General features: G+C 40.7%; 1 protein-coding gene across 1 annotated transcript in view; it reads left to right on the plus strand.

Moving 5' to 3' along the window:
• The window catches only part of PLD5 (phospholipase D family member 5), a 415,451-nt gene that overhangs the window by 318,955 nt on the left and 82,075 nt on the right, over positions 1-14,421 (plus strand). Inside the window, exon 5 of the mRNA XM_018060274.1 lies at positions 10,764-10,891. Within this exon, the coding sequence (XP_017915763.1) occupies positions 10,764-10,891 (128 nt within the window). The remainder of the gene's footprint in view (positions 1-10,763; positions 10,892-14,421) is intronic.

Genomic DNA, 14,421 nt, shown 5'->3' on the forward strand with positions numbered 1-14,421 from the left:
GCCCAGCAGTGGGATTGCTGGGTTATATGGCAGTTCTATTTCCAGTTTTTTGAGGAATCTCCACACTGTTCTCATATTTACTTTTTTTTGGCAATACCCTTTCTGGATCCCTCTTTCACATTTCAAGTCTACAGACCATTCCACAAGCTTTCTGGGCCCGTTAGAGAGGAACTTATCTTCACCATCATGCTAAGAATTCAGTTTGCTTCTATCTTATGTACAGTCTTCTACATTCTCCCCCCCCCTTTTTTTTTCCTTATTATGATGGAGCCCTTTCTTCAGTAACTTCCTAAGAAATGCTGCTCTTAAAACCTTTTCTTATCTGAAAACGTTTTTATTTTCTCTTCAGGTTTTTTCAGATATACAATTTGTTTCCCCTTAGACTATTTCCTAGTTTTCTTTGTCCCTTTGTTGCCTGGTATAATTGAGATTTACTAATCTTTTGCATGTTATCATTTTTGTAAGTTTATTTTCTCTCTGAAAACTTTTAGAATCTTATTTATTTCCACTCTTCTGAAAGCTTATCATGATATGTGTGTGGGTCTTTTTAAATTTCTTTTTTTTTTAAATAACATTTAATTTTTTTCTTTTTCTAGCTTTTGATTTCTTAAATTAATTAACTTATTTGTTTTAATTGGAGGCTAATTGCTTTACAACATGGTAGTGGTTTTTGCCGTACATTGACATGAATCTGCCATGGGTGTACATGTGTCCCCCATCCTGAACCCCCCTCCCACCTCCCTCCCCATCCCATCCCTCAGGGTTGTCCCAGTGCACCGGCTTTGAGTGTCCTGTCTCATGCATTGAACTTGGACTGGTCATCTATTTTACATATGATAATATACATGTTTTGATGCTGTTCTCTCAAATCATCCCACCCTCGCCTTCTCCCACAGAATCCAAAAGCCTGTTCTTTATATCTGTGTCTCTTTTGCTGTCTTGCATATAGGGTCATTGTTACCTTCTTTCTAAATTCCATATATATGCGTTATTATACTGTATTGGTGTTTTACTTTCTGACTTACTTCTCTCTGTATAATAGGCTCCAGTTTCATCTACCTCATTAGAACTGATTCAAATGTATTCTTTTAATAGTAATACCATTGGTATGTACAGCTTTTTATCCATTCTGCAATGGACATCTCGTTCTTCCATGTCTGGCTATTGTAACAATGTGATGAACATTGAGGTACGTCTCTTCATTTGGTTTTGGTGTGTATGCCCAGCAGTGGGATTGCTGGGTTATATGGCAGTTCGATTTCCAGTTTTTTGAGGAATCTCCACACTGTTCTCCATAGTGGCTGTACCAGTTTGCATTCCCACCAACAGTGTAGGAGGGTTCCCTTTTCTCTGCACCCTCTCCAGCATTTATTGTTTGTAGATTTTTTGATAGCAGCCATTCTGACCAGTGTGAGATGGTACCTCATTGTGGTTTTGATTTGCATTTCTCTGATAATGACTGATATTGAACATCTTTTCATGTGTTTGTTAGCTGTGTGTATGTCTTCTTTGGAGAAATGTCTGTTTAGTTCTTTGACCCATTTTTTGATTGGGTCATTTATTTTTCTGGTATTGAGCTGCAGGAGTTGTTCGTATAGTTTTTGAGATTAATTCTTTGTCAGTTGCTTATATTTACTATTATTTTCTCCCATTCTGAAGGCTGTTTTTTCACCTTGCTTATAGTTTCCTTTGTTGTACAGAATCTTTTAAGTTTAATTAGGTCCCATTTGTTTATCTTTGCTTTTATTTCCATTACTCTGGGAGGTGGGTCATAGAGGATCCTGCTGTGATTTATGTCAGAGAGTGTTTTGCCTCTGTTCTCCTCTAGGAGTGTTATAGTTTCTGGTCTTACATTTGTATCTTTAATCCATTTTGAGTTTATTTTTGTGCATGGAGTTAGGAAGTGTTCTAGTTTCATTCTTTTACAGGTGGTTGACCAGTTTTCCCAGCACGACTTGTTTTTTTGGTTTTTTGTTTTTTTTTAGTTTTATATTTTTTTAATTTTAAAATCTTTAATTCTTACATGTGTTCCCAAACATGCACCCCCCTCCCACCTCCCTCCCCATAACATCTCTGCAGCATGACTTGTTAAAGAGATTGTCTTTCTCCATTGTATATTCTTGTGGAGGCTTTTATATTTGAGAAACTTATGTCCTCAGTTCTCAGAAATTTTCTTTATAATTTATTTTATTTTTAAAATTTTATTTGGAAAAGAATTCAAATTCACAGGAAAGTTATAAGAATGACTCAATAAATACCTTCCTGCCCTGCAACCTATGATACTGGTTCTCCTCCAGGGGAGATTTTGTTTGCAACCAGGGGACAGGTTTTGAGGCAATGTCTGGAGACATTTTTGGTAGTTACAACTAGGAGATGCTACTAGCATCTTTTATAATTTTTTTCCCTCTGATTTTGGTTCTCTCTGGAACTCTCATAGATTTTCAAATCCTTTAACTGCATACTTTTAAAAGTCACATATATCAACCTTTCTTTCTTCTTTTAAGTAGACCTTTTTTTCTCACTTGCAGACCTTGAGTTACTATTTCCCCTAATGTATCCTTTATGCATCAACTTTTCAATGGTCATTTCCACTCCTTTAGGTTCATTCTGTGTTGTAAGTCACGTTGAATTTGAACTTCTGGATCACTATTCTGGTTATCAGCACTGCTTTGTCTTATATTAAGTTGACTTGATTGAATTTGTTTTTGTATCCTCTTAATTCCTATGAACATCTTGTTCTTAGATTACCCTTTTGGAATATCTTCTCAAACGTCCTTAAGAATTCCTGTTTCCTCTGTTTGATTTGCCTCAACAGTAGCCATATGCTTTTTCTACTTGACTTGCCTCCTCTAGGCTGTTGATTTGTGTTAGGTGAACTGCCATGTTCAATGTAGGCAGGCTTGCTACCTTAGAAACCTGGCAGATTTGGCTGTGCAGTCTTCTGTAACTACTGGGGCAGCAAATGGTAAGGTAGAGTGAGTGGGCTTTGCCAAGAAAGTCAACCTGTGAAGCTTCTGGGTCCCCGTCCTCCCTGGCATTGCAGCAGCGCTGGGCTCTAGCAGGACGCCTCCTTCCCGTGAGCTCTGGCACTGAGACAGAAGCCTCAGGAGGGCTCTTCATTCTCTGCTCCCCATCTTGTTATCTAGGTAAATAGTTGTGTGACTCCAGGAGGTAGGAGGAAGAGAGAGGTAGTAATAAGTATGAGCTCTGGCCACCAACATCCCAGACCTTATCTTGTTTTATTACAGCTGATGAGCCATTTTAGATCATGTTTCACCTATCTGTTTTGAATATGGAATTTTTTGTATAGTTCATTATGTATAATTTAAGCAAAATTTAATTTTTTCTTGGCAATGATTTTTTTATTTTTAAGCACTTTAAAAATTATAGTTAACTTACAGTGCTGTTAGTTTCAGGTATATAGCAAAGTGTTATATATATTTTTATATATCATAACATTGTAAATTAACCATACATTTCAATTTATATATATTCTTATTCAGATTCTTTTGCATTATAGGTCTTTATAAAATTATTGAATATAGCTCTCTGTGCTTTACAGTAGATCCTTGTTGTTTAAATTTGGAATTAACATATAATAGTGTGTGTATGTTAATACCAAATTCCTAATTTATTTCCCACATCCCGGGTATCCCCTTTGGTAACCATAGGTTTGTTTTCTGTGTCTGTGAGTCTGTTTCTGCCTAGTGAACAAATTCATTTATATCATTTTTTAAGATTCCACCTATAAGTAATATATCTTTTTCTTCGGTTTACTTCAATTAATATGGTAATCTCTAGGTCCATCCATGTTGCTGCAGACGGCATTGTTTCATTCTTTTGTGTGGCTGAGTAATACTCTATTGTGTATATCTACCATATCTTCTTTATTCATTTATCTGTTGATGGCTTTTCATGTTGCTTCCATGACTTGGCTTTTGTAAATAGTGCTACTATGAACATTGGGGTGCATATCTTTTCGACTTAGAGTTTCTTCCAGATATATGCCCAGAAATGGGGTTGCAGGACCATCTGGTAGCTCTATTTTTAGTTTTCTAAGAAACCTCTATACTGTTCTCCACAGTGAACGTGCCAGTTTTCATTCCCACCATCAGTGTAGGAGGGTTCCTTTTTCTCTACACCCTCTCCAGCATTAACTATAAGCAAATTTTGTTTTAAAATATAATTTTATTTTAAAGCCTAATGGTTCCTTAAATCAAGCATTCCTATAGATAGCATAACTGTTGAACTATGAGGCAATAACAAAGCATGGCATTTCCCTGGGAATGGTCCCTGTGAGCCCAGATCTGTAGACTAAAAGCAAAGTATCAGAGACAACCTATGAAAAATTCTACAACATAGTTTTGACAGTATTTGAATAGATATGTTAGAACGAAAACTGAAATGTGCACTTAAGATTCACTTTTTCCATGACTGAAACATATAGCTGATTGTCTAGAAAAATTTTCGAATATCACTCACTGAATGATTTGAAAACAAATACGTCATGACTAGTGATTTTTACCCTTCGGTGTTCCCTTTAACCTTCAGGCCAATGGATTCCAAAATGTTGCTGATTAAATTGATTAAACTGTACTGGTTTTATTAAAGCTCCCAAGAATAGGCTATGACCTTTTTCATTGCTCACACAAATCAATACATTCAGAAGAAGAGACACTTGATTGGTAAGATAGATTTCTGCTGCAAACTTTGCTTTCAGGAAACATCTATAAGCCTTTCCAGAAATCTGTAATTACTAATACTGATACATTTCCCTTTGATATATGCTTAAGGTTAATTAACTATCTGTGTTCAAAAGCTGGTGATAAACTCATTTTTATAATGCTATTAGGGATACATTAACATGGGATAAAATATTTAAAAATCAGACAATGGTACACACTAAATTCAGGATCCTAGTTGTATCAGAGAAAACTGGTGGGGATATGGGTTCAAGCATAAACACGCAAACAGCTTTACGCAGGATATCTCACTTGTGAGACTGTCAATATTTGGGGCAGGATAAGTCTTTGTTGTGGGAGACTGTCTAGTGTATTGCCAGGTATTTAGCCACATCTCCGAACTCTCCCCGCTGGAAGTTAATAGTGTTCCTCTAACCAATTTTGACAATCCAAAACGTCTCCAGTTATTGCCACAGGTTTCATGGGAGAAAGGGATCAGAATCATCAGAGTGGGAGGCACTGCTTTAATCAGATTGATAAACTTTTAGTTTTTATTTTTAATGAGAAGGGGGATTCACCAATGTCCATTTGTAATGGAGCTACATAATTTTCTTATGTTACATATTTTCTCTTAAATATATAAATGATATATCATAAAATTTACTAAAGCTCTAGTAATATGCTTTCAACAGGTGACTTTCTAGAAGTAACTTAGAGATAGCTTCGTTTGATTTTCTTTCATGATCACCAAAGGGAGCGTAGAGCTTTATTTTCTACTTTCAATCACAATGTACTAACATATTTCCTTTTGTGTCATCATGAAGAGTATTTTGACAGGATGTTTATTTTAAATTTGAAATATTTAATCACGCAATTTGTGCAACTGGCTCGTTGCTAAAAATTGCATGATTTTTAGCCCAGAACTGAATATTTTTAGTCTAATATTAAAAATGTACATATGGAGGTTGTAGGACTTCTGTGTGTACAAAATAAAGTACAGTTTTATCTGATTCATCCCGTAAGAATAAGTTAGTAAAGAAACATAACCCCTCCAAACCCAGTCTAAATAACAATTAATTTATTCTAAAGATTTAGAGAAACTCAAGGTCGGAATCTTAACTGGTCTGAGGATACAGGGCTGGCAGAGACTGCACCCCCTTTCCATTTTCCTCTCCTGGGAGTACATTGTCTTTTTATCTCTTTTCCCCATGTACCTGGTTCTTTCACTCTCTGTCTGAAGCTTGTCTTCTCCTACCCTTCATTCATGTGGACTTGGACAGTCATGGCATCCTCTATCTGTTTATGACTCCAGCCTAGCTTCTTGGCTTTGATTTTTGTGACTCAATATTGGATTCTCAAAAGAGGAAATCTTATTGGTCATCATAGTTCATGTGTCTGCATTTGGTTCAACCAGCTGTGGCAAAATAGAGACTAAACTGGTTTACACGGTACCTAGACCTTTCCATTTTGCATCATGTGGGTCCACTTAGCACTCTAAGAAGAGGGTATTTGCCAAGAAGAAAGGATGCACCTCTCAACCTCATGTAACATCAACTAAAGACATATCCTGTGAAGATTTTGTTTCCCTTTCATGAAAGAGACTGAGAGAGAGAGAGAGAGAGGAATGCTAGATATAAAGAAGATATGTGCATGTGTGTGCATGCTCAGTCACTTCAGTCATGTCTGGCTCTGCAAGTCTATGGGCTGTAGCCCGCTAGGCTCCTCTCTCCATGGGGTGCTCCAGACAAGAATGCTGGAGTGGGTAGCCACGCCCTTCTCCAGGGGATCTTCCTGACCCAGAGATGTCTCTTGATTGGCAGGCAATTTCTTTACCACTGAGCCACCAGGGAAGCCCAAAAAAACAGTAGGATGAGGATAATTTCCATAACCAATAAAAAAGATAGTTTAGAAGTACATGTAAAATAAATTCTTATAAGTAAAATATTGAATAATATGTTCATAATAAAATGAGGAACAGTTCAGTCAGTTCAGTTCAGTTCAGTCGCTCAGTCGTGTCTGTTTCTTTGCGACCCCATGGACTGCAGCACGCCAGACCTCTCTGTTCACCACCAACTCGTGGAGCTTACTCAAACTCATGTCCATTGAATCAGTGATGCCATCCAGCCATCGCATCCTCTGTCATCCCCTTCTCCTCCCACCCTCAATCTTTCCCAGCATCAGGGTCTTTTCCAATGAGTCAACTCTTTGCATCAGGTGGCCAAATTATTGGAGTTTCAGCTTCAAAGTCAGTCCTTCCAATGACTATTCAGGACTGATATCCTTTAGGATAGACTGGTTGGATCTCCTTGCAGTCCAAGGGACTCTCAAGGGTCTTCTCTAATACCAGTTCAAAAGAGCATCAATTCTTCGGCACTCAGCTTTCATTATAGTCCAACTCTCACATCCATACATGACCACAGGAAAAACCATAGCCTTGACTAGACAGACCTTTGTTGGCAAAGTAATGTCTCTGCTTTTTAATATGCTGTCTAGGTTGGTCATAAATTTTCTTCCAAGGAGCAAACGTCTTTTAATTTCATGGCTGCAGTGACCATCTGCAGTGATTTTGGAGCCCCCCCAAAATAAAGTCTTCCACTGTTTCCCCATCTATTTGTCATGAAGTGATGGGACTGGATGCCATGATCTTAGTTTTCTGAGTTGAATATAACTGAATATATATTTGTAAATATATAAATTATATAAATATATCTAAATTAAGGTACAAATTAAGATAAAGCATGTATTTTCAGAAATAGATGGGAATTAGATTTAGATAGAAAAAAGAAATAAACAATTCTTAATAAAAAAGTGATATTTCAAAACCATATATAGACAGTTTTCCAGATATATTATCAAATATTTTCAGTGGGTTTTCTTACACCAAGTCCAGTCATTTGTAGGGGGAAAAATGATATACCATGTGTTGTAACAGCTGTCTTGACCCTGTTCTCAAAGAGCTGTTCAGTAAGTGGGAATTACTGTTATTATATATTGCTTGATCTCTACACGCAGCTCCATTGGCCTTGTAGCTGTCGGCTTAGCATAGCCATCACTGTCTTCCAAGCTCTCCGCCTTCACTTGGGGTTCCATAGTAGAGTGATGGGGTCACACCTTTCTGGTCTTTCAGATATTCAGTACCCCCTTGCCATCTGAACAGCAGGGATGAAGCAGATCCTGATCATTTTAAATTTTACACTTTATTTGATATGCTTGAATTTGTTTTTATTTCTTCCAGTTTTATTGACATATTGACATACAGTACTATATGTTTAAGGTGGATTTGACTTATGTTCATCATGAAATGTTCATCACAGTAAGTTTACCAAATGTCTATCATCTCATATAGATATAAAATTAAATAAATTTTAATTAAAATTAAATAAATAGAAAAAACTTGTGATGAGGACTCTAAGGATTTACTCTTTTTAAAACTTTCATCTCTAACATACAGTATTGTTACTCATATTTATTATGTTGTGCATCAATAGTGCTTCTTTATCTTGTAAATGGAACTTTGTATCTTTCAGTCGCCTTCATCCAGTTCTCCCTGCTTTTGTCTTTTATCCTTCCTACTACCTTTATCCAGAGAAGGCAATGGCAACCCACTCCAGTACTCTTGCCTGGAACGTCCCATGGGTGGAGGAGCCTAGTAGGCTGCAATCCACACTACTTTTACTATATATTTGCCTTTACCAATGAAGTTTTTTTTTTCCTTTCATAATTTTCATGTTTCTGGTCCCTTTTAACATTTCACTATAAAGCTGCTTTAGTGGTGCTAGCTTTTGCTTGTTTGTAAAACTTTTGATTTCTCCATCCAACCTGAATGAAAGCCTTGTCGGGTATTCTTAGTTGTAACTTTTCCTCTTTCTTCTCTTTAAATATATTGTGCAGTTCCCTTCTGGCCTGCAGATTTCTGCTGAAAAATTCAGCTGAGAGACTCATGGGAGTTCTCTTGTAGGTAAATAATTGCTTTTCCCTTGCTGCTTTTAATATTCTATCTTTAACTTTTGACATTTTAATTACAACTTGTCTTGGTATGGTCTTCTTAGGGTTGATCCTGGTTGGGACTCTCTGTGCTTCCTGGACCTAGGTATCTGTTACCTTCCCCAGGTTAGGGAAGTTTTCAGCTATTATGTCTTCAAATACGTTCTCTTCCCCTTTCTCTCTCTCTCTCTTCTCCTTATGGGAGCCCTATTGTATGACTGTTAGCACGCTTGATGTTGTCCTTGATGGCTTGTAAATGGTCCTCCATTCTTTTTATTCTTACTCCTTTTTCTGAAGCAAACCCAAGGTCACCTTTATACTCTTCTTCCAGAGATGAGAAAATGGTTCCATTAGTGCTGGTCAGTATAGTGCTATTGAAGGGCACAGCCAAGATCTCTGTTATGGATTGAGCTGTGTCTGCCCAAAGACAAGCTGAAGACCTACCCCACCCTGTACCTCCAATTATGAACTTATTTGGAAATAGGGGTTTTGCAGATATAATTAATTAAGATAGGGTCATGCTGTAGCAGGGTGGGCCCTTAATCCAGCATAATTGGTGTCTCTATAAGAAGAGGAGAAGATAGAGACACATAGGGAGAATATGTCATGTGGCAACAGAGGTGGGAAGATTGGGGTGATGCATCTGTAACCCAAGGAATGCCAGAGATTGATGGCCACCACAAGGAGCTGGGAAGAAGCAAGAAAGGATTCTCCTCTACAGGTTTCAGAGGGAGCATGGGCCCGCTGACATCTTGAACTTCTAATCTCCAGAACTAAGGAAGAATAAGTTTCTGTTGTTTTAAGCCACTCAGTTTGCGGTACTTTGTCATGGCAGCCCTAGGAAACTAACACTCTCCAAAGACAAATGCTGCTCTTCATCCACTTAGGAGCACTGGCAACTGCCTCTGAGGGTATCACACCCTCCATGCGGATTTGGGTCTCTCCATGATTGCCATGGTAACTCCCCACTTTGGACATTCAGAGTCCGCCTTTCCCAACTGTTCGTCCTCTGGGATGTTACTATTCCAGGACAGCTGAAGGCTAAGGAACATGTGCCTGGACTTATCTAGGATAATGAGTTTGCTCCACCCACAGAGAAAGTCTTCCTGGATGCTTTCTTCACCTCAGATCCTCTCCCAGCTTCCTGGTTTCTCTTTCTATCTTCCTGCCACAAGAACCCAGATGCATACTTAACATCCTCCCAAGAGTTATAGGTTAAGTTTATAGTGTAAATTACTCTTCCTTTCTGTATCCTGAAATGTAGCCATGTGTGTGTTTTGGTGGGGGTGGGGGAGGAGGTCTTCCCTGATAGCTCCTGCAATGCAGGAGGCCCCAGTTTGATTCCTGGGTTGGGAAGATCCGCTGGAGAAGGGATAGGCTACCCACTCCAGTATTCTTGGGCTTCCCTTGTGGCTCAGCTGGTAAAGAATCCACCTGCAATGTGGGAGACCTGGGTTCAATCCCTGGGTCAGGAAGATCTCCTGGAGAAGGAAAAGGCTACCCACTCCAGTATTGTGGCCTGGAGAATTCCATTGACTATGTATTCCATGGGGTTGCAAAAAGTCAAATACAACTGTGTGTGTGTGTGTGTGTGTGTGTGTGTGTGTGTGTGTGTGTGTAACTGGATCACTTTGCTGTACACCTGAAACTAATGCAATATTATAAATCAATATGCAAATCAATAAAGAAAATGAAGGCCAGTTCCTTGTTGAGGAAAGCTATATTATTAAGAAAGACCAACCTTTTTACTGATTGCAAAACTCTCTGAAAAGTAACCCCAAAGTAAAAGAAGAGCATGGCACACCTATCTCACCATCTGAATGATAAATCAAGGGGCAGGGGTCTGAGTCAGATCTGACTTGAGAAGCCACAATCTTGTCATATCATAGGGAAAACTTACTCTTTTTTATTCCTTTGTATCCTTTTTGGGAATAAAGTAGCTCCTCAGGGGTCCTCTGTGAACTAAACTAATGTAAATATGTGGCTTCCCTGAGTGCCAGCTGCGGTGGATGCAGACCATGAGTATTGCTGCGGGTAGGTGACTGCATGTTCAGGGCCTTGACACAGAGGCTCACTGGGATTTCCTTAAACTCCTAGGAGCTGAGGTGACCTACATGAACATGACTGCCTACAACAAGGGCCGACTGCAGTCCTCCTTCTGGATTGTGGACAAACAGCATGTTTACATCGGCAGTGCTGGTTTGGACTGGCGGTCTCTGGGACAGGTAATCTTTTCATTATATAGAGCTTTGTCAGCATCAAAACTACCACCTCCATAAAACCCTCCGTCACCTCTACTGTGACTGAGAGAATTTAAACCTACAGCATTTATTACTTTTAACTGCACAGTTTTAGTAGTTTTACCCTCAATTAAAGCAAAATAATAAACCTTTCCTTGTCAGAATCATTTCATCAAAAAAACTGCCATTGCTTCAGTGCTTTTATAACTCAGATGCTATTCCCACATTCTTTAGAGCATGTGCTATGCTGCGCTTAGTCACTCAGTCGTGTCCAACTCTTTGTGACCCCATGACTGTAGCTCGCCAGGCTTCTCTGTCCATGGGATTCTCCAGGCAAGAATAGTGGAGTGGGTAGCCATTCCCTCTGGGGGTTCTTCCTCCTGATGCTTGACCTCAGACTCCCTGGACTTCCATGATGGTACAGTGGTAAAGAATCTGCCTGCCATTGCAGGAGACACGGAGATGTGGGTTCGATCCCAGGGTGGGGAAGAATCCCATGGACAGCTGAGCCTGGCGGGCTACAGTCCATGGGGTCGCAAAGAGTCATCACGACTTAGTGACTAAACAATAGCAATAGATTCTCTTAGAGGGCTATTTTTATGTGGAACCTTCTCTATGTAGCCTATATGGGTTTGATATTTTTTTATGTGATGGCTGTTTTTACAGTGGATGTCTGCTACCTCTTTTCTCCATGTATGCTGATCTTTATCCCCTTGAAAATGGTGGGATTGATGTTGCGGTGACCAGTCTGCACCGGGTATTGAGCAGGGCCTCCTCTCTGCCCTGTGACTATCACTGAGGTGGGGTTGGCTCCCCAGTGGGTGGAGTAGAGACTTCCAGATCTGTATCTTAGCCATGTTTCTGACCTGCGATGTGAGGTAGGTGGGATTCAACACTCCCGCTAGCAGGGAAGCCACGGAGTATTCCTCCTCTGGAGCTGTTCACCTGTGCGTGTGCTCTGCTGTGTCACTTTTCACACCCTGGACTGGCTCACAAATCACACTGTTGGTGGCACTGCTCTCGGCCCTACTGTAACTGTGGGTATGCTGGCAGTTGGCCCTGGTGTCTCTCAGGTGTTGTTTTCACCAGACCATCTGTGCATATCCACCAGTCAGGTCCCAGGACTGCAGTAACCATGCATCGGGACCCACTGTGGGGGCTATGGAGGCAGCTTAGATTTTGACCTGATCCAGTAGGGTCACAGAAAGTCAGACACAACTGAGTGTCTGAGCAGAGAACAGAATCCTGGCATGTCTATGCCCACAAAGCCCATAGGCCCTAAACCTACACCTGTCTCAGCTATGGGAGCATTTATCTGTTCAAATATCCCACAGTCACTGAGTTTCCAAAGTCAGCAGTGGGGGTGTAAGTCCATGGAGAGATTTGAGCTCTTCCTCCTTAGTCACAGGGCCCCTGGATCTCAGCTGTGGTTTCAGCCCCGCTTTTGCATGTGTCTTCCACCAGCATCTACTCCCAAGGCTGCCTTGGAACACACATGCCTGCCTAGGTGGGCAGAGAGAGGCAGCGATGGGTAGGGTGTGTGAGCTACTCAGGTGAGTGCCCCTCCCAGTGCCCATGGAGGCAGGGACCAGCACTTGGGTAAGGGGGCTGCAGCGGTGGCCCCACTACTTGAGGGTCATTCAACAGTGGCATCCGTGGCTATGGTGGCCCAGACTTCTTCCACAAACATTTCCAGTTGTGGATTTGGTGCTCTCATTCCTTCAGACTGTCTCTTTACACCCAGCAGCTGTCCCCTCACTGAGTCTGCTCTCCAAACCCTACATTCCAGCACCCAACCCCACTTCTGCATCAGCAAACACCCGTCTCAGGCTGAGGCCAGAGGGCTCTGGCACTTACCACTTACATAGGTCTTATGCTGTCCTGCCTGCCATAGATGGGTTGCCGCCCTCTCCTCTGAGCCCCCAAAGCTCCTCTTCTGTCCCAGACGATCTCCCCACTGATGAGGGGGCTTCCCCGGTGGCAGGATCCTTTCCTTTCCTTCAGCTCCCTCCAGAGGTGCAAGACTTTATCCCATTTCCTTGTTTCTATGTGCCTTTCTTTTGTCCTACCTGGTTGTGTGGGCATTTTTCTTGTGGTTTCAGGTGCCCAAGGTCCTCTGCTAGTGTTCAGCAAGTGCTCTGTGAGAACAGTTCTGTTAGTAGATGTATTCTTTTTTTATTAATTAGTTTTTGGCTGTGCTGGGTCTTCACTGCAGCACGACCTTTACTCTAGTTGTAGAGAGCGAGGGCTACTCTCTGGTTTCAGTGCTGCTGCTACTGCTAAGTCGCTTCAGTCGTGTCCGACTCTGTGCGACCCCATAGATGGCAGCCCACCAGGCTCCCCCGTCCCTGAGATTCTCCAGGCAAAAACACTGGAGCAGGTTGCCATTTCCTTCTCCAACGCATTAAAGTGAAAAGTGAAAGTGAAGTCGCTCAGTCGTGTCCGACCCTCAGCGACTCCATGGACTGCAGCCTACCAGGCTCCTCCGCCCATGGGATTTTCCAGGCAAGAGTACTGGAGTGCATGGGCTACTTATTGCAGTGGCTTCTCTCCTGGAGCATGGGCCCTAGGGCATGTGGGCTTCCGTAGTTGTGGCCCCCAGGCTCTGGAGCACAGGCTCGATAGTTGTGGCACACAGGCTTAGTTGCTCCGCAGCATGTGGGATCTTCCTGGATCAGGGATCTAACCCATGTCTCCTGCACTGACAAGTGCGTTCTTTACCACTGAGACACCAGAGAAACCCTGATGTATTCTTGATACATTTGTGGGAAGAGGTGAACTCCACATCCTCCTGTTTCACCATCTTGACTCCACTCCCCTGCTAAGTGGTTTTTAGCTTGAGCATCATTTGCTCTTTTTTAAAGTATGTTTTCCTACCACTAAATTTTATTTTTTTGTTATTAACTGATAGAGTTTAAAGTTCTATTAATTCCATTTGAATGAAGTTTGAATTATTGAGGTTTAATGATATTTTTCTCCAAATTTTTGAGCAAGTAATCTTTATTTTCTCCATTTCCTTCTACTCCTTTCCTTGTATAGACAGACAGACATATATTCAAGTATTGGTTTCTCTGCTTGAGGATTATTCCTTTATCTTTGCCTTTAGTTGTTTATTTTGTAAGAAAGTAAGTTGATCTTTTAAATGTTTACTCTGTATAGTCATTTAGATATTATTTCCTTTTTAAATGTATCATCATTATAAAATATGAAAATTTCCCCACATTAAACATGGTAAATACAGAGAGAAGATAAGGTACAAGTTATTTCCTATTCATATGAAGGGCAGACCTTATTTTATGAATTTTCCTTATTTCCACATTTCTAAGTGGTGGCTAGTTTCCTTTCAGTTATAGAGAAGACCAGAGGATGCAGTGGGCAAGTACCTGGACCTGGTGCTCTGTATCACGACTAATCAAGCTTCTTTCTTAAAGACAAGCCAACTCCTGTGCTTCACTTAAAGTCATTCTCAGTAGGAACTGGAGAATCACAACCTCTCCACTGTTGGCACTGCATGG

Source organism: Capra hircus, chromosome 16, assembly GCF_001704415.2.
Source record: "Capra hircus breed San Clemente chromosome 16, ASM170441v1, whole genome shotgun sequence".
Classification (NCBI taxonomy): Eukaryota; Metazoa; Chordata; class Mammalia; order Artiodactyla; family Bovidae; genus Capra; species Capra hircus.